The sequence below is a fragment of the Mesoplodon bidens genome, assembly GCF_964165515.1.
Source record: "Mesoplodon bidens genome assembly, chromosome: 8".
Taxonomy (NCBI): Eukaryota; Metazoa; Chordata; class Mammalia; order Artiodactyla; family Ziphiidae; genus Mesoplodon; species Mesoplodon bidens.
Genome location: NC_138165.1, coordinates 107,298,370 through 107,319,459, shown reverse-complemented (window position 1 = coordinate 107,319,459; position 21,090 = coordinate 107,298,370). Strand labels below are relative to the sequence as shown.

At 43.8% G+C, this 21,090-nt stretch overlaps 1 protein-coding gene across 4 annotated transcripts in view; it reads right to left on the bottom strand.

Moving 5' to 3' along the window:
- Positions 1-21,090, bottom strand: part of DGKD (diacylglycerol kinase delta) — a 110,038-nt gene that overhangs the window by 75,531 nt on the left and 13,417 nt on the right. For all 4 annotated transcript variants that reach the window (XM_081242727.1, XM_081242729.1, XM_081242728.1 and 1 more), the window contains exons 2-3: positions 4,418-4,528; positions 2,768-2,848 (exon numbers count right to left, since the gene is read on the bottom strand). In XM_081242727.1, coding sequence (XP_081098853.1) covers positions 2,768-2,848; positions 4,418-4,528 — 192 coding nt within the window. The remainder of the gene's footprint in view (positions 1-2,767; positions 2,849-4,417; positions 4,529-21,090) is intronic.

The window sequence follows — 21,090 nt, the reverse complement described above, 5'->3', positions numbered from 1 at the left end:
AAAGCAAAAACAAACCTTTTAGGGACTTCCCTGGTGGTCCAGTGGTTAAGAATCTGCCTTCCAATACAGGGCACGTGGGTTCGATCCCTGGTCGGGGAAGTAAGGTCCCACATGCTGCGGGGCAACTAAGCCCACACGCCACATCTAGAGAGGATGCCTGCTGGCCGCAAGGAAGAGCCCGCGCTCCAAAACAAAAGATCCCACGTGCCACAACTAAGAGCAGACGCAGCCATAAATAAATAAATAAATATTTTTTTTTAATTGCAATAAACCTTTTAGGTTTATTCAGAGCCTTATTACCTCCCTGAAAAGTAAATTCTCTCAAACTTTCAAGAAATAATCAACTCTAAAGCTATAAAAATGTTCCAGAGCACAAAAAGTCATGGACAGTTACTAAATGAATTTTATGGGGCTAGTTTAACTCCGAAATCAAAACACAACAAAGGCTACCTCCCACCCAAAGAAAAGCACACACATGCTTTCAGAAAATTCTAAATCCAAAATTAGGGTATAACATTCAACATTACCAGGAACAATTTATTATTATGAAATGTACAAATACCTAAAACCAAATTGATCATCTAAATTAATGTTCAAAACACTCCAGTGAAATTCAACACCTACTCCTAGTAAACACTCTAAAAGCCATAAATCAAAGAATAATCCACATCCATAGTTGTCTCCCCAGCCAGTAAGTAAACAATAAAACTAATCCAGAAAAAGTAAAAATAGTCCAAATAAAACGAGGAATAAGGTAAAAGAGGCCGGGCTTCCCTGGTGGCGCAGTGGTTGAGAGTCTGCCTGCCGATGTAGGGGACACGGGTTCTTGCCCCGGTCCGGGAAGATCCCACATGCCACGGAGCGGCTGGGCCCGTGAGCCATGGCCGCTGAGCCTGCGCCTCCGGAGCCTGTGCTCCGCCACAGGAGAGGCCCCAACAGTGAGAGGCCCGCGTACCGCAAAAAAAAAAAAGAAAATAAAAAAGATAAAAGAGGCCGTCAGGGAAGTCTGACTAATTCGATAAGCCACAAAGTAAAACCAAGAGCAGTTAACTACATGAAAACAAAATAAGTAGAAGTTTAAATGAAGGAAGGAAAATTCCATTTGGAGCAGCAACATAATCAATCCATAAATAAACAAGTTAAAAAAACCCTGAAAGTAGCTAAAACTAATACTAACCCAAAATGTTAGATCCTAAACATGAAGAAAATTACCCACCTGAATGAGTTATAAAAGAATTGAAAAAAGGTAGGGAACATACTGTATTTCTAGATAAGATCACTTAATAACACAAAGAAAAATATTTTAAAATATTCCATTCCTGCTATTAGAGTCATACCTTACACATGAGGTTCTAAAGTCAGCCCCCAAAGCCAAAACTGTAAAGTCATACAAGAAATGCTGTACAGCTATTAAAAAATGTGATGAACACTTAGATCAATCAACATGGGGAAATGTCCACCATAAACTGTCAAGAGAAAAAAATAAAACCAAACATGTAAAACAAAAGGATCACTACGATCTCATGTTATATGTGGGTAAAGACATAGATATTTAGACATGAAGATAATCACTCTAAAGTGAGCAGCTGGGGCTTCCCTGGTGGCGCAGTGGTTGAGAGTCCGCCTGTCGATGTGGGGACACGGGTTCGTGCCCCAGTCCAGGAGGATCCCACATGCCGCGGAGCGGCTGGGCCCGTGAGCCATGGCCGCTAAGCCTGCACATCTGGAGCCTGTGTTCCGCAACGGGAGAGGCCACAACAGTGAGAGGCCCGCGTACCGCAAAAAAAAAATAAAAATAAAAAAAAAAATAAAGTGAGCAGCTGGCTACCTCTGGGTACTGAGGTCACACGATTTTATGCATTTAGAACTTTTGCAGAAAGTACAACATAATTTCTATAAATGTGTTGGGGGGAGGAGCTTTAAAAAGAAAAGAAGTACACCAAAATATCAATGATGGCTGTTTATTTTTAATATAAATTTACTTATTTATTTATTTATTTTTGGCAGCATCGCGTCTTCATTGCTGCGCGGGTTTTCTCTAGTTGTGGCGAGCAGGGGCTACTCTTCGTTGCGGTGCGCAGGCTCCTCACTGCGGTGGCTTCTCTTGTTGTGGAGCATGGGCTCTAAGCACGCAGGCCTCAGTAGTTGTGGCACACAGGCTTAGTTGCTCCGCGGCATATGGGATCCTCCCAGACCAGGGATCAAACCCGTGTCCCCTGCATTGGCAGGTGGATGCCCAACCACTGCACCACCAGGGAAGTCCCCTGATGGCTGTTTTTTAATTGCTTCAATATTTTCTGTATTTTCCAGATTTTCTATAACAATCATGAAAAACAAACCTCTGTGCAAAACTGTTAAAGAAATGTAAACTGTGCCCCGGTCCGGGAAGATCCCACATGCCGCAGAGCAGCTGGGCCCGTGAGCCATGGCCGCTGAGCCTGCGCGTACGGAGCCTGTGTTCCGCAACGGGAGAGGCCGCAACAGTGAGAGGCCCGCGTACGGCAAAAAAAAAAAAAGAAATGTAAACTACAACATGTTTTAAAAATTCATTTGGTCCCTCTTGTTCTTTTGTGTTTAATGTGCGAAATTCTCAGTTATTCTCCAACCATAGTATTATTTTGAACCTTAAATTCAAAATTTACCAGGAGTTGTTCCAGTCAGAGAGCAAAGGATGAAAAGTCTGAACTGCTCACACACATTTGTTCAAATTAAACAGGAAAACCAAATGTGGTGAAGAATCAAGAAAGGTGTGCGTCCAGAGGCTTACCGTAAAGCTGTTGTTGACATTTTTGGTGCTGGATTCAGCCACACTGGCGTCTGTCAGGTCCACCTCATCAAATATGATCGACTGGAGAGACACAGGGACTGCAGTCAGTGGGGGCTAAGATGCCCCTGACCCAGGGCTGCCCACCACACTCCCTCGAGCCCAGACAAGCACTTGAGAACTAAATGAACGCTGAGTGAGTTCACCCTACCTGCTTCTGACAAAGCACCGAGCTCACAGGTATAGCTCAAGACTTTTTTTTAGTCCAGGGAGTTCCCCAGTGATTGCATTAATGGAACCAAAAATACGTCCTCATACGAGTCCACCTGAGAGGGCAGGTTCCCGACTGAAGGTCCTCTGTCCTTCCGACTTTAGTTTCTCCACCTCGCACATTTGCGGGGAGAGGTCCCGGCTAAAATAAACAATTCTAGGGGAAGAGAGACTGACCGAAATAGAAGGGACCCAGCCATGAAAGAAAACAAGGGCGCAGAGCAGAGGGAATCTAGTCCTGGAGAGAGACAGTCAGGCTCCAGAAGAAGGGCTGGGAACCAGGCCTGAGACGCCCCCCTCCCCATTTTCCTCTCCTCTCTCTCCCAAATCCCCCCCCCCCCCGTTCACAGCCTTCACCTCCTGTTTACCTTTCCGTCCCCTCTAGGAGGACTCCATCAGGAACCCCTGGAGGAAACGCTAATAAGTTAGAAAAGAGACTCAGTCTTTTAAGTAACTCCCCCACCCCTCCAACTAAAACAACTGTAAGGGTTTGTATTTTTTTTAACGAAGGATGTGGTCAGAACCCTATCTAAACAAGTTATTCTGTTCAATTTCAAATTTTAATGCACTAACTCACTAGGGATACATCTCAAAATGTAAATTATTCAGATTCCAGATTTTTTTTAATACCGAAATATTAGTATTGACTGCAGTACTGATACAAAAAAGACTGGTATTCAGAACACCAAAAACTAGGTTTGCAGACACGCTAGTGTTTGAAGTGTACATGACACCACAGTCGTCTAAACTGGGCAGTGACTCCGGGACTCTCAGTGGCTCCTCCTCTGTCACTGGCATCTGCCTGGTGATTCTAGCTTTAAATCTTACAGAGATGGCACATGGGAAGAAGGATCATGGCTAGAAAGCCAGAGGCAATTTCTGTTCACACACCAAAAAGCCCAACACACTTTAAAAATACTTTTAGTTAGATTCACAGGTACATACACTCAACTCCAAACTCATCAAGTTGTATACATTAAGTATCTGTACAGCTTTTTGTAAGCCAATTATACCTTACTAAAGTGTTTTTAAGAAAAAGATATTTAGGCCGTAATAAGAGATTTTTACGCCAGTTACCCCCATTTTTTCTGAAAAAAAATGATATCTAATGGTAGCGTGGTTATTTCTGTGACCTTTTCTCCTTTCCCCATTGGTTACACATGACATTAAAGAAAAAGAAAATGAATTAAAAAATCAGTGTTCATAAGAAATAAAACATGCTTGAGACAAATAAAACCCAGCCCCCTAGAGTATTACAAAACTCGCTCAAAATAACAGATCTAGAATCGAAGGTTTTTCCCAAGATGAGGACGCAGAACCCAGTCTCTCCCTGAAGCTCCTCGGATAGTTTTCTCTCGTTAAGTTTCCTCCACTGCATCTCACCTTGGCGGTTTTTGCATAGTACAGCGTTCGCCCTCGAAGCTTAAAGTATCTCCTTTTTGATCGTTGGAATGAATTGTTCTGTTTGGTCAGCATCCCCTCTTTGATGACGGTCTGAAAGCACAGAAACGGATTCATGAGCATGTGTTTTCGCGGTGCCGTGCGCTTGTCCAGTGACTCCAGTTCATTTGTGTCTCTAATGGGCCGATGGCTTAACAGAACTATTTCACACTCTCCCCAAACCCTGACCTATGGACAGGCTGAGCACGCAGCCAGGGGAGGGTGACACAATTCTCCAGGGGGCAATGGCGTGCCAGAGTGGCGGGGGGAGGGGCATGGGGGTGTGTCAGAGGCCCAAGGTGTGCCCTGCATATGCCCCGGGGTGGGGATGGGGGGTTAGCAGAAGCAGGGCGCAGGACCACCGTTAGTGGCCCCAGGCCAGTGCTCTCTCCAACTTCAGCATTTGGTATTTTTCAGCTATTCTTGGCCCCGTCTCCGTGTTCTCTGGCTTCCTGCCATTTCTCAGGATCCTGTTGCCAAAACTGTCGATGTAGGTTGCTATGGGGTTCAGTGCAGTTCCAGGCCTGCCCCCTTGGGCCCTCACCCTTGTTCACAGGCTGGGCATGTGCGTCTACCCATACTGTAACAAGGAGAAGAGCCACTGCCAAAGTCACTAAAACTCCTCCACCTGCAAAATCTGACCAACCCACCACCAAGCAGGAGTTCAAAGAGAATCACGAGGTGAACAGCAGTCCACTCAGCTCAGCTCAATTAAAGCCAAGAACGGGGCATGGCTTCTCCTGAAGCTGCTTCCCGGGCACTTACCAAATGGGAGGAGGGAGCCCTATACACCACTTACAAGTTAAAAGTTCAAGGACCTACCTGATCATTAGATGTGTTGAACTACCCAGAGCCACTAACACAGTCAGTGCCCTGAAACAAGTGCCTGGCTTCCAGCATCTGACACACCTCAACAAATGTCCATTCTACACGGAGGCCCACCAGGCGATGGAGGCAGAATGTATAAAAATTCTGCTCCAGGACAAGAACATGGGTCCAGAGAAGCTTTTGTGTAATTACCCAATCCCCTAGAGCTCTGCACTTTAGGTAACTTTTTAAGTAGCTGTACAAAGCACTTGGGCGTCTGTGGCCACTTAAGACGACATACGATGAAACCAGACACAGAAGCCCTACGTCACCCCAATGTGTCAGAGGCAAGAGCAGATGTCTGTGCTGCCTGGTCCCTCCATCATCCCGCTCCTAACGGGGAGGGAGTGGAACCCGCGATGCACGGATACACCCCATAGAAGAATGCTGAAGACAACCCCCTACACACACCACCAGCATCTGGCTGTGCACCAGGACCCCCCGTGAGAGCCCCACGCTCCAGGTGTCCTGGGAGGCCGGCAGCGCTGCTCCTCCCCTTATCCCCGCCACACAACGTCCTCTTGGAGCTTCCTGGGCACAGTGGGCTGCACACGCCAGCTAGCGACGCCATGCTGGGTCTGATGGAATTTGCACTGTCAGGGCTGGCCCAGCAGCACAAAGAACAACCATTTCCACTTCCCTAGAGAATCAACTCTGGGAGGAAAAACCACTGAGGAACCGCCCTACTCATTCTGTGGCATGCACCTTCACCTTCACTTCTGAGGAGGCCACCCACTGTTCTTCCAGGTAATTAAGGAGAGAGGAACACATCACCCAAGATCAAGGTAAGAGACATGTGCCAATCCAAGGCAGAGAGAAAGTCCCAACCTCTGGTCCCAGGAGCTCCTGCAATACAGAAGGACTGTTAGGTTGTTTCCTAAGATTCTTTTCAGACCCAAGTGCACATGGTGATGCTATTTCAATGTGCTCCTCAAAGACAGGACAGCTGACTGTGCCCAGCGGGGCAGACACAAGACGCCTGCTGTACTCTCCAGGAGAGCCTTTCCTCTGGACCCCGCAGGACCCGCTCACAGACCAAGTCACCTCTCCTCGCCCCAAATGTCTTCCTTACCTCTGCAGAGGAAGTCATCACTTCCATATCTTTCCCAAATGCAAATTAAAGAAAAAAAGAGGAAAAAAGGCACCGAAACCAACAAGCCCAGACCCAGAAAAGTTATAAGAAGTTATCTTTAAAGGATAAATGCTAGAGTATTTTTCTTGCATCTCCCGCTACACATGTCACACATAAAAGAAAAGCAGAATTAAACCAAAATCCACTCCCACTCCCACACACACACACACACACAAATCTTTCAGAGAGCGGATGAGAGCTGCGATCTTGGGCTACCAAAGGAGAGCTGTTGTTCTATTTATAGAACAACAGTGTTCAGAAAAAGACTCTGGTGGGTTTCAGCGGAAAAGGCTGGGGAAAAGATAAAGACTAGTATTTCTTTGAAGCTTTCTCAGAAACTGCATTTCTTCTCCTATTCACTGCTAGTGGAAGACTATAGATATGCTGCAGAATATTTTTAACACTCAGTCAAAAGCAATGCACTAAAAGTGGTCAAGAAAAGAACACCCCTGACTAATCTGCTGTGCTTTGCATTTGGCAGCCTGTAAGCAGCACCCACAGGAAACTGCGCAGCTGGCAGGGCTCCTCCTCACGCCCACCGGAGCAGAGAACCAGAAGTCCAAACCCAGACCCAAGAGGGGCTGGTCGCTTATGCTGGTCAGCCAGGCTCTTAGAAATTATTTTGTCAAGTTCTTTGCACAAACGACAGGGCCAACTCTGTCCTTCAAGCCATCCGGGGCACCTTCATTATCATCGGGGACAAAGGACAGATTTGCAACACACACACAGGCACTGAGAATCAGAGCGGCAAGTAAGTGGGAAGTGGAGCATGTGGCCCACCTCCAAACGGAGAAGATGCAAATCCCAAGCTGGGTCGCAGAATGGAAGCCGGCAGGGTATTCAGCCTGAGCCAAAGCCACCCACTGACTGACAGAGACACGCCCAACCCACAGGTAAGGTGGCCCAGGCACCTGCCACAGGAGAAGCTCGAGTCCTAGTCATCCTGCTCAGGAGCAAAGAACGGAGTAAGGCAGCTCCGGAAATGCCCTTCAAAAGCCTGCAAACCAGTGGGCAGAGAAGCCAAGGTCAGGCCTGCCTTGTTGGGGCCCTGTTCACCCAGTCACGAGGGAGGATGACCCCTCTCTGCAAAGGCAGTGGGAACTCCTGCTCTCACCCTCCCTTCGTGCCCTCCCCAGACATGCAGCAGCAGTGGCTCAGAGGGCTCCAGGGACAGCTCAGACCAGAGGAGGACAGAGGACACAGGACGCCAAGGAGGGAACAATTCCCCCACAAGGGAAGGCTTCCCAGAGCAGGTCTTAGAAGATGAGCAGGGGTCTGAGCAGGCCAGGCAGAGAGGTCCACAGCCTCCTACAGGCTGCAGGCAGAGCCCAAAAGGGCTGGGAAGGTGGGCAAAGGGCCCAGATCACTGACAGCCAGACCTCCCAGTCACAGTGCCCCCAAATCAGGGGGCCGTATCTCAGGATGTACATTTTACTTAAGAAAGATGATTTTGGCCAGAATGCAGAGAAGAGGGAGTGGGGATGAAATCAGGAGGCAGGGAGAACACTCCAGAAACTCTTATAAGACGGCAAGCCAACGAGGAGCACCTGGGAGGATGAGGCACGGTCACAGGCATGAGAGCGTTTAAAAGAAGACAAACCATAGACGGGGTGAAGGGGACAACCCCGAGGGGTCTCCTGGGGGAGGATGTGGCCTTCGTTTTAGACGTGCTGACTCAGGACGCCGGAGACGCCTGGGGGAGCTGAGTGGAGGGCCAGCAGCAGATAATGCGGTTGGGGCACAAGATAAAAGTTTAAGGGGGAGACACCTCAATGAAGTCCCTTACGGGGCAGGAGTGGAATGAGAAGAGGCTCAAGGAACTGGGAACCCCAAGACACGAACATCAGGTACAGAGAGGAGGTGGGAGTCCAAAACGGAAGACAAGAAGGAAGTGGCACAAAACCAGGGGAGCAGGTGAGAAAGCACCGAGAAGGCATCGTGGATGACACCTGCTAAGGGCTGAGGTCGAGTGCACGGGTGAGGTCATCAGTGGGGCCCAGGAGGAGCCAGACGAGAGGTCCGTGAGGAGTCACTGAGGACCCGCCGCCGGAGCAGACTCTCGACCTGACCCAGGGCAAAGCCAGATCAAAGTGCAATGAATGTGACCCGGATGGGAGGAAGCAAAGATGGTAGATTGTTTTGTTTTGGGGTTTTTTTTTTTGCGGTATGCGGGCCTCCCACAGTTGCGGCCTCTCCCGCTGTGGAGCACAGGCTCTGGACGCGCAGGCTCAGTGGCCATGGCTCACGGGCCCAGCCTCTCCGCGGCACGTGGGATCTTCCCAGACCGGGGCACGAACCCATGTCCCTGCATCGGCAGGCGGACTCTCAACCACTGCGCCACCAGGGAAGCCCCTAGGTTGTTTCTTTAATTTGCATGTTTCTTAACTTTTTATGAACTTGGAATTGTTCTGTACATGAACTTCCTATTCCTTCTGTCCTAATGTGTTGTCAACAGCCTTCCGTATTAGTAAATATATTTTTGTCTGCTACAGAGTATTTCACTGTAGTGATGTGCATGTATCATTCAACACACTCCCACTGCTGGAACATTTAGAACGCTTCCTGCTCAATATTATCAACAATGCTTCAAAGATTAGTGCCATAATGGAACATCCCCACATGTCCTGGGCTACTCCTTAGAGCAAAGTACTAGAAGTAGAACTTGGGGATCCAAGCCCAGAAACAGATGCTCACAGGTTTGAAAGCGTGATGTATGACAGCAGGCTGGGGAGAGAGGGACTAGTCAGTGGAGCTGAGACATCAGGTCATCTAAGGGGAAAGGTGCAATTGGTCCCGTACCTCACACACCACACAGGAATCACTTCCGGGTGGCCTACAGATTCAGGGCAAAAGGAGAAACTTTAAAAGCTTCAGTAGACAATATAGGATCATTTCTTTATGACCTTAGAACTGGAAAAAATTTCTTAAATAGGATTTTTAAAATACTAAACATAAACTATAAGATTGCTGAAACCAACTTTATTTCCACGGAGAAACCTTATAAAGAAACAGAAGAGAGGGGCTTCCCTGGTGGCGCAGTGGTTAAGAATCCGCCTGCCAATGCAGGGGACACGGGTTCGAGCCCTGGTCCAGGAAGATCCCACATGCCACGGAGCAGCTAAGCCCGTGTGCCACAACTACTGAGCCTGCGCTCTAGAACCCGCATGCTGCAACTACTGAAGCCCGTGTGCCACAACTACTGAAGCCCGCACACCTAGAGCCCACGCTCCACAACATGAGAAGCCACCACGATGTGAAGCCAGCGCACCACAACGAAGAGTAGCCCCCGCTCACCAGAACTAGAGAAAGCCCGTGTGCAGCAACAAAGACCCAATGCAGCAAAAATAAATTTTTTTTAAAAGTGTTAATTTAAATTTGCACATCACTTGAAATTTTCATGAGCATTTTTATATCTATTTGCCTTCTTAAGAGAACAAACACTTATGGTCTATGAGACAGACACTAATATTCTGAGTGACAAATAAGAAAACTGGTCACTGAGTAATTTGTCCAAGGTTAAACAGCTAACAACAGACCACAAAAGAAATGTCAGGCCTCCTTACTCTTATCTCAAACCTCCTTCTAGGGCTTAGGAATACCCTAATAAATAAACAGGAAACAACCAGAAAATAATTTGCTCACAAAACACAGGCATGTATAGCATACCCAAGACCAATAGATTATTTTAAACGCTTACTAAGTGAGTGCCCACCGTATCTACCACATACATACAAGCCATTTTCACCTTTTAATCCTCACGCCGACTTTGGAGGCATGTAGTAATATTCCCATTTTATAGACTAGGAAACTGAGAGTCAGAAGAATTAAGTAACTCACTCAAGGCCACATGGCTAGTAAATGGAAGACCTGAAATTCAAACCTAGAACCTAGTCAGGCCAAAAATATCTGTTGGCAAGTCTATGACCCTCCATCATGAGGCTGTGTCCCTCACCAGATCTAGAGAGGCCCAAGGGCTATGGCTGTCTTATTGATCTTATTTATCTTAATTACCCAGTGCCCAGCACTGAGAATTCTGAGGAAACTTTCTGCAAAATATCATAAAGGGCTAATATCCCTAATCTATAAAAAGGTTCTTAAAAATTGAGAACAACCTGATAGAAAAATGGGCAAAAAATATGAACAGTCATTTCACAAAAAAATTAAAATAGTACATTTCACAAAAAAATAAATTTAAATGGCCCTTAAATACATGAAAAGATGCTCGACCTAGCTCATAATAAGAGAAAAACAAATTGAAACTAAACTAAAATACTATTCTCACTATCAGATTGGCAACAACAAAAAAAAGGCAACACACTCTGGGCGAGACTGAGGAAACAGGCTGGTCCGACTGCAGGATGAGGTAAACCTTGAGGACCAGAATCTGGCAAAACGCAGCAAATCAGACGTGCATCTACCCTCTGATCCAGCAAGCCCATTCCAAGGAAACTATCCCACAGACACTCTAGCAAAAATATAAAATGAGGTTTGTGCAAGGATATTTGCTACAAAATATTATAGCAAAAGACTGAAAATAATCCAAGTGGTTGAATAAACTATGGTACATTCAGGAAACAGAATACTACACCATTGTAAAAGGAATGAGGAAGATCTTTATACCGCTATGGAATGATCTCCAGATTATATTAAGTGAAAAAAGAAAGGTTCAGAACATGTATGGAGTATGCTACCTTTTGCGTAAAAAGGATATTTGTGTGTGTGTGTATAGAGAGAAATAAAATTAAAAGTAAATATGTGCATATATTATTTTTAAATTTTTCAAACAGAAACAATGAAAGAATAAACCAAAATAATAAAAATGGTTACCTATGGGGAAAGAGAAGGACAGAACAGACCAGACAGGGGAGGAAGGCACATCATCTTAAAAAGGACTCGCATGGGAGGGCAGCCCCTGCAGGGCAGAAGCACCTAGGGGCGCTAACACTGGCCCACGCCCACGGCTTTCCAAGGCCAGCCCCACTTCATCCGAACAACCACCTCCTAAGGGGGGCACTGCCAACATTCCCACTTCACAGAGAGAGGCAAGGAGGAGACGGCGTCGGTACCCATGCCGTGCCTGCTCTGTGCCAGGAACTTAGTTCTCATCAGTATTTCATCCAGTCTTCACCACCCTGTGAAGAGTTACTACCCCCTTTCACTTACAAAGAAACTGAGGTCCAGAGAGGACCTATGTCTGCAGAGAAGGGTCAGAGGTGGGGCTTCAAACCCAGGTGTGTCTGATTCCAACTCTCTCCACACTTACAGATTGAGTGAAAGGAACCGAGTCTTCCAGGGTGAGCACACGGACAGACGTGCATGTCTCAAGGCACAGCCATCTCCCCTACCCACAAGGTTGGCCTCTGAACACATGCGGAGGCTCAGTTAAGGCACCAAAGACTCACCCGGCCTCTGTGAGCCTAGACAGTAAAATCCATCTCCCCACAGACCTGTGGAATGACATGCACACTTTGTTCCAACAAATATTTACTGAACACTTAGTGCAAGCACTGCTAGGAATATGATGATGAAAAAGACAGGACCCTTGACCCTTAAGGAAACTGCATGCTGGTAGAAGGATACTTTTACAAAGTAAAAGGGACCCTGAGAATTTGCTTTTTAAATACTCAGAATAAAGCAGGGCTCAGGGCTGGGGATAGATGACACAAAAAAGGCACAAGGCTGACAACTGTTTGGACTGGCGATTAATTAAACTCCTCTCCCTACTTTTGTGCATGTTTGGAAATTTCCATTACAGGGGTACAGACAGGGTGCTCTGGAAACTCAGATGTGAACAAAACACAACAGAGGCTTGAACGCAAGGCCTGAAGCTGCTACCTCTTAGGCTAAAGGCAGCCACTGCCTTACCGCAGTTTCCTGATCGTTCAATCCCCCCGAGGAGGTGCTATACAGAGCGGAAAATGCCTGAGAAAACAGCTTAGACACTGCAAAGGGCTACACAAATGCAAGATAGTACTCTAACCATCATTACTCAAATTCCTCTTCCCTGGGCACACGCTCAACCCGATGATCCCTCACCCGTTTTCAGACATTAGGTGGAAATAAAGTCCAGCGTTAAACAGCCCAACTCGGGGCTGACGGGCTCACTGGAGGTTACTTTTTCTTTACTTGAGAACACTCAAGAGTCCAGCCACTGCTAACACCTGACACTAACATCCTGAGATAATATCCTTGCAGTGTGTTTTCAGTATATAAATAAAACAGAAAAGTGGGGTTATATAATGTACAGATTATTTAATAACCTGCTTTTCCAAACGATACATTGTGACCAGATCTGCTTTTATTTTATATTTTGTTTCTCTACAGCCTACTTCTACTTCATTTATTTAGATGCTTAAGGACACTGACATAATTATGAACAAATCTAAGGAACTGAGTGCTTCATATATCAAACAGTCTCAACCAAGCTAAACTGTACCTTATTTACACCAAGACCTTGAACTCTCCGCTTACATAAGTTGAGATTTATTTTCAACACAGGAATTAAAAGTTTAAACAAATGGGAACATAACTAAAATGTTCCACATAATATACACATTTATTAGGATACTATGAAATTTAAATCCTATGTTTTCACAAATCTGGCTCCTTAAATTTAATGTTTGACCCAACAGTTCAAACTGTTCAGCTGTGTCTTAGGACATTCCAGAGAAGCAACTGAGGGCAGACTCATCTCCATCTTCTACTAACACACAGCGTCCGTGGCAAGACAGACGCTCTTACTGTAAGGAATCTTCAATTGAAGAGTAACATGTTATGCTTTTTTGTTTTCTTCAGTATAAAATAATAATGCTCATTTTAGAAAATGCAGAAGAGAAATAAAAATAATCCCAACTGCACCACCAGCACGATCCCTGACATCAGTTTGGAAGCTCTCACCTCCTTGGCACACAGCTGAATGTCTACACACACTGCCTCTCTGATTTCCCAACATCACAGAGTACTGTCCAAAGTACCGCTCTCCTTCATCACCTGGATGGCTGATGAGGCCAAGGGCAGCTCCTTGCTCTGCCACTTCCCGGCTGTGTGGCCTCGTGCTGCTGGGTGCCTCAGCCCCCCCATGGCAACCTTCATGCAGTTGTGAAGTGCGTAAGACCACCCACGCACGGTACTCAGTGTAGGACCAGCACCAAACAGGTGTCAGCTAATGTCATTAACTCACTGAGTTGTTAAACTGAAGTGTTTCTGGGTTTGCAACTTTTTATATTTAATGGTGCAATAAACATGTTGCCCATGATGCTTTTTCATATTTAAGATTAGTTCTTCAAGGTAGGGTCCCACCAGTGGAATTACTGGGGCAAGAGTTTGCAGTTTCTTGGAGTTTTTCACTGTGTCACCAAATCGCTGCCCCAAGTGGTTATACCCATATGTGCTGCCAGAGGGCAAAGCAGCTACAAGGTTTCTATAAACAGCAAAATCCCAGCTCATACACAATACTGGTTAAATACAAAACAACACACAGAACATATTACAAGTAGACTGTAAAAAAACACTTAAACGATTAGACTCCCACCTCAGTCTTGACAAACCTGGGTCCTCTTAAAGTACATGAAAACTTTGAGCCACCACAGAGAGAATGGGGATAAAGAACAATTTCCCAGACTTCCTTTTCACTCAGCTTCTGAGTACTAGTTCATCTTTATCAAAGAGTTCAAATACAAAAACTATCAAATGGGATTGGGTTTAAGGAGGTGAGTATTTATTTCACATCTTCCCAAACCACAGAAAGAACTGAATTCACCCTCAAACGTGAAATGGAGAAGAGTTCTATGGCAGTAAAAATTCTGAAAAGCAGATATCTCCTTTTAAACCCTTTAAATGTGTAAATGTATTATAATCATCCATAACAATAATTCTACTAGGAACCACTTTACTGAGACCAATCCAAAATGGCTGGGACTTCCCTGGTGGTCCAGTGGGTAAGACTCTGCACTCCCAATGCAGGGGGCCGGGGTTCGATCCCTAGTTGGGGAACCAGGTCCCACATGCATGCCGCAACTAAGAGTCCGCATGCCACAACTAAAAGATCCCTCATGCCACACGAAGATCCGGCACAGCCAAAATAAATAAATAAACAGTAAATTAAAAAAAAAAAAAATGGTCAAGACTACCAACCAATCCTAAAAAGTTCATTAGCTAGTTTTATGTATTAAAAGGTATAGACCTTCAAAAGCAGAATCCAGTTAACAAAAAGAGGCCCTCTTCAACCACCGGTGCTGGGACAATTGGAGACTCACATGCAAAAGAATGAAGGTGGACCCCTACCTCACAACATATGGAAAAATTAACTCAAAATGGATCAAAGACTAAACATAATAGCTAAAACTATAAAATGTCTAGAAGAAAACTTAGGCGTACGTATTCTTGACCTTGGATTTGGCAGTGGTTTCTTAAATATGATACCAAAAGCACCGGCAAAATAAGAAAAAATAAACTAGACTTCATCAAAGTTAAACTTTTATGCATAAAAGGACACCATCAAGAGTGAAAAGACAAACTCCTCAACAAAATATTATCAACTGAATCCAACAACACATAAAAAGGATCCTACATCATGATCAAGCTGGATTCATCCCAGGTTCACAAGGATGGTTCAATATACGCATATCAATCAATGTGATACACCACATCAACAAAGGAAAAGACAAAAACCACATGATCATCTCAACAGATGCAGAAAAAGCATGTGATAAAATTCAACATCCATTCACGATAAAAAAAAATTCTCACCAAAGTGGGCATAGAGGGAACATATTTCAACATAATAAAAGCCATCTACAACAAACCCACAGCCAACATAGTACTCAATGGTGAAAAACTGAGTCTTCCCACCACTTCTACTGAACATAGTATTGGAAGTCCTAGCCACAGCAATCAGATAAGAAAAAGAAATAAAAGGTATCTAATTGGAAGGGAAGAGGTAAAATTGTCATCATTTGCAGATGACATGATACTACATATAGAAAATCCTAAAGACGCCACACAGAAACTATTAGAACTGATTAAATAAATTCAGCAAGGCAGCAGTATACAAAATTAACACAGAGAAATCAGCTGCATTTCTTTACATTAATAATGAAATATCAGAAAGAGAAAGAAAAAAATCCCTTTTAAAATCACATCAAAAAATAAATAAATAAAATACTTAGGAATAAACCTGACTAAGGAGGTGAAAGACACATATGCTGAGAACTATAAAACACTGATAAAGGAAACTGAAGATGACTCAAAGAAATGGAAAGGTATCCCATGCTCATGGATTGGAAAAATTAATATTGTTAAAACGGCCATACTACCCAAAGCAATCTACAGATTTCATGTGAGCCCTATCAAATTACCTGTGACATTTTTCACAGAACTATAACAAATAATCATAAAATGTATGTGGAACCACAAAAGACCCAGAATTGCCAAAGCTATCCTAAGGAAAAAGAACAAAGCTGGAGGCATAACCCTCCCAGACTTCAGACAATACTACAAAGCTACATTAATCAAAGCAGCATGGTACTGGCACAAAAACAGACATATGGATCAATGGAACAGAACAGAGAGCCCAGAAATAAACTCACACACTTACAGTCAATTAATCTTCAATAAAGGAGGCAAGAATATACCATGGAGAAAAGACAGTCTCTTCACCAAGTGGTGTTGGGAAAGCTAGACAGCTGCATGTAAATCAATGAAGTTAGAACACTCCCTCACACCATACACAAAAATAAACTCAAAATGGCTTAAAGACTTAAATGTAACACATGACACCATAAAACTCCTAGAAGAAAACATAAAACTCCTAGAAGAGAATATAGGTAAAACATTCTCTGACATAAATCATAGCAATGTTTTCTTAGGTCAGTCTCCCAAGGCAAAAGAAATAAAAGCAAAAATAAATGAATGGGACCCAATCAAACTTACAAACTTTTGCACAGCAAACGAAACCATTAAGAAAACAAAAAGATGACTTACAGAATGGGAGAAAATATTTGAAAACCGTGTGACCAAAAAGAGCTTAATTTCCAAAATATACAAACAGCTCATACAATTCAATATCAGAAAAACAAACAACCCAATCAAAAAATGGGCAGAAGACCTAAGTAGACATTTCTCCAAAGAAGACATACAGATGGCCAACAGGCACATGGAAAGATGCTCAACATCGCTAATTACTAGGAATTCCCTGGTGGTCCAGTAGTTTGGACTCCATGCTTTCACTGTTGAGGGCCCAGTTTCAATCCCTGGTTGGGGAACTAAGATCCCACAAGCTGCGTGGTGTGACCAAGGAAAAAAATAAAAAGTAAAATAAAATAAAACATCGCTAATTATTAAAGAAATGCAAATCAAAGCTATAATGAGGTACCACCTCACACCAATCAGAATGGTCATCATTAAAAAGTCTACAAATAATAAATGCTGGAGAGGGTGTGCAGAAAAGGGAACCCTCCTACACTGTTGGTGGGAATGCAAACTGGTGCAGCCACTATGGAGAACGGTATGGAGGTTCCTTAAAAAACTGGAAATAGAATTACCATATGATTCAGCAATCCCACTCCTGGGTAAGTAACCAGAGAAAACTCTAATTCGAAAAGATACATGCACCCCAATGTTCACAGCAGCACTATTTACAATAGCCAAGACATGGAAGCAACCTAAGTGTCCATCAGCAGATGAATGGATAAAATGGATAATAAGAACCTGCTGTTTAAAAAAATAAATAAAATTTTTTAAAAAATACTTTCACTACATTTTTTTCTCTCTTTAAAACTATAACTTTGAAAGGCCTGTTCTTGAAGGTCAGGGAGAATTCCACTGAAATTCACTGTGGTCAATATGATTTATAGTCTTCAGAGATTCAAAATAAATAAATGAAAAAAAGAAAAAAAAAGATGTGGTATATACATACACGCACACACAAACACACTGGAATATTACTCAGCCATAAAAAAGAATGAAATAATGTCACTGGCAGCAACAGGGGTGGACCTAGAGAGTATCATACTAAGTGAAGTAAGTCAGAGAGAGAAAGACCAATATCATATGATATAATTTTTAAGTGGAATCTAAAAAAATGATACAAATGAACTTATTTACAAAACAGAAACAGACTCACAACAAACTTATGGTTACCAAAGGGGAAGCGGGGGAGGGATAAATTAGGAGCTTGGGATTAACAGATACACACTGCTATATATAAAATAAACAACAAGGACCTACTGCATAGCACAGGGAACTATATTCAATACCTTGTAATAACCTATAATGGAAAAGAATCTGAAAAAGTGTGTGTGTGTGTGTATGTGTGTGTGTGTGTGTGTATGAATCATTTTGCTTTACACCAGAAACTAACACAACATTAAAAATCAACTATACTTCAATAAAATTTTTTTAAAAATAAAAAGAGTGGGCTTCCCTGGTGGCGCAGTGGTTGAGAGTCCTCCTGCCGATGCAGGGGACACGGGTTCATGCCCCAGTTCGGGAAGATCCCACATGCCTCGGAGCGGCTTGGCCCGTGAGCCATGTCCGCTGAGCCTGAGCATCCGGAGCCTGTGCTCCGCAACGGGAAGGCCCACAACAGTGAGAGGCCCACGTACCGCAAAAAGAAAATAAATAATAATAATAAAATAAAATAATTAAAGTTAAAAAAAAATAAAAAGAGTGAAAAGACAACCCACAGAATGGGAGAAAATATTTGCAAATCATATATCTGAGAACTGTCTATTATCTAAAATATACAAAGAACTCTTACAACTAAACAACAAAACAATAACCCAATTTTAAAATGGGCAAAGGACTGGAATAGACATTTCTCCAAATAAGATATATAAATGGCCAATAAGCACATGAAAAGATGCGCAACACCATTAGTCATTAAAGAAATGCAAATCAATACCATGAGATACCACTTCACACCCTCCAGGATGGCCGTAATCAAAAAAAAAAAAAAAGAGAGAGAGAGAGAGAGAGAGAGAGAGAGAGAGAGGAAGGAAGAAAGGGCAGAAAATAACAAGTGTTGACAAGTGTGAAGAAATTGGAACCCTCAAACATTGCTGTTGGAAATGTACAATGCTGCAGCCATTGTGAAAAAGTTTGCAAATTCCTAAGTAAGATGAACACAGAATTACCCAGCAATTCCACTCCCTAGGTGTACACCCAAAAGAACTGAAGACAGACATTCAAACAGTATTCCTAGCAGCTCTACTCATAATAGCCAAAGGGTAGAAGCAATTCAAATATACATCAACGGATAAACAGATAAAACAAATGGAGTATTATTCCATACAATGAATGTTACTCAGCCATAAAAAGAAATGAAGTACTGACACACGCTACAACATGGATGAACCCTGAAACATTATGCTAAGGGAAAGATGCCAGACACAAAAGGCCACACACATATTTTATGATTCCATTTACGTGAAATATCCAAAATAGGCAAACCCACAGAGATGGAAAGCAGGGTAGTGGCTGCCAGGGCCTGAGGAAGAAGAGGGAGTGGGGAATGACTTCTTAATGCGGAAGGGGTTTCAATGTGGGGGATAAAGAAGTTCTGGAAGTGAAAGTGGTGATGGAAGGGTGACCCTCTTCCATCCTACCCCAAGGACAAAGCACTGTTCATCCTGGAGCCTGAGGAGCCGGGCCCAGGAAAACCACCACAAACCAGGCACCCTCACCTTCAGATGCAGAAGAGCAGAGGCAGCCAGAAATGGGTGGCAGGTGACCCAAAACCTCGCACTACTCAGACCGAGATGGCGGGGAGAGTCACTGGACCTGGGCCCAGTCTCATATGGGACTCACATTTCTTCCAGAGCCAAGCACACAGCTAACGGCAGTTCAAACCCACAGACCAGCAAATACCATTCAAGGATCAATAAATCAAAACAAAAACAAAAACAAAAAAGTGGAGGTGGGAGTTTAAAGATAGACGATAAAGCACATACATAAATCTGAAATGAATTATTACAGAAAACGGAAGACCTTTTTAGAAAATATGTGCTTCCTGTAAAAGATTACAGGAGGACACTGCCTCTACTAAAAAATTAAAGTTAATTTTTTTTTAAAGAACAGGGAGCACCAATGTGAACAATATGAAATTAAAAGACAACAAGCCAAGATACAGGCCATGATTAAGATAGGAAGCAAAAATAATCACACTACAGCAGAATTAAAATCCACATGGAAGGGCCTACGGGGGAAATGCACACTGCTGAAAACGTCATTGATGGTGCACAGGACAAAAGTGAGGTGCCCACAGAATGCTGCTGGATACGGTGGAGAGGAGAAAAGACTGAGAGAAAAGCTCATGGACAGAGTGGTGAAGGGACAGATTATTTAACCTACAAATAATAAGAACCACCCAAAAGGAACACAAAATAAACGGAGATGCAATAATCAGAGGCAGGGAAGACAGGAGCTTTCCACCTCATTTATTAATACTGCCCCAAAAAGGAAAGCAAAGAGCTGCCGGCCTGATGTGCTGAAATCACGGGGCACTGTCTGTCCCAAGCACAGGAGACAGGACAGCATCCCACGTGGGCCATCCCCTCTGCCCTGCATCCCCACCTCTGGGCTCCATCCTGAAGACTAACAGACAGATCGTGACACAGCAAGCAAGCGCTCAGAGACCACAGAGCCAGCTTGAAGGGGCTCTCCTGGGAAAATGGGGACAATCTGAGCATGAAAAAGAATGACTATAACTGATCACAAAACTGAATAAAAAGTCATGAATCCACAGTGATAACCCCCCCTCCCCCAGCAGAGAGACAGAGAGAGAGAGAAACAAAACAAAACCATTTGCCTCCACTAGGGACGACTGTTCTACCAAACCCTTACTTTGAAAATTGGTAATTAAACAGAAAGAATCCAGCAATTACCCTGCCTTGGGTAGGAAGAAATGTAGTCGTTCCCCAGCTGAACTGGGAAAAATTTGCCAAATACCAACAGATAATTGTGGAAGAAACGACAGAAAGCTGAGGGAGGAGGTAGGTCCATTTTTCAAACTCTCTCAAGCTCTCTTAATAAAACCGATTCAGGTCAGTTAATTATGTATAAATGCTGAAAATCATTTGGTAAAAAGTTGTTGGATAAAAGGATTATTTGCAGGGTGTCTAGGAATCACCTCATAGATTACTTCCTAATCTCAAAGAAGGAAATCCACATTTCCAGTAGAAGTATCTAGCATCTCCACATAAACCAAATGATGACACAGCAGAGGAGACTGCCTGCCTGACAGGACATGGAACATCCCGCACCTAGGAGATTTGCCCAAATCATCAACCTGAATATAACTGAGTCTTCAAACCTCTCTTTCAGCTTATAGCAAATACAGACTATAAAAGAACAATGCAAAAGAAACCATGAGGAAACAATTAGACAAATCCAGAATCAGATTTTACAAGACAACTGCCCTTGTCTCGTCAAAAAGTCAATGTCGGAGAGGGGAGGGGAGGGGAGGGGAGAGATGGCGAAGGTTGCTGAGGGCAGCTATCCTAGGTTAAGAGACTAAAGAGATACAACGAATGCATGAATTTTGATTGGTACATGGTTCCCAAAAGGGAGGCTATAAAGAGCATTTTTGGTTCAACTGGGGAAAACTAAAAAGGATATA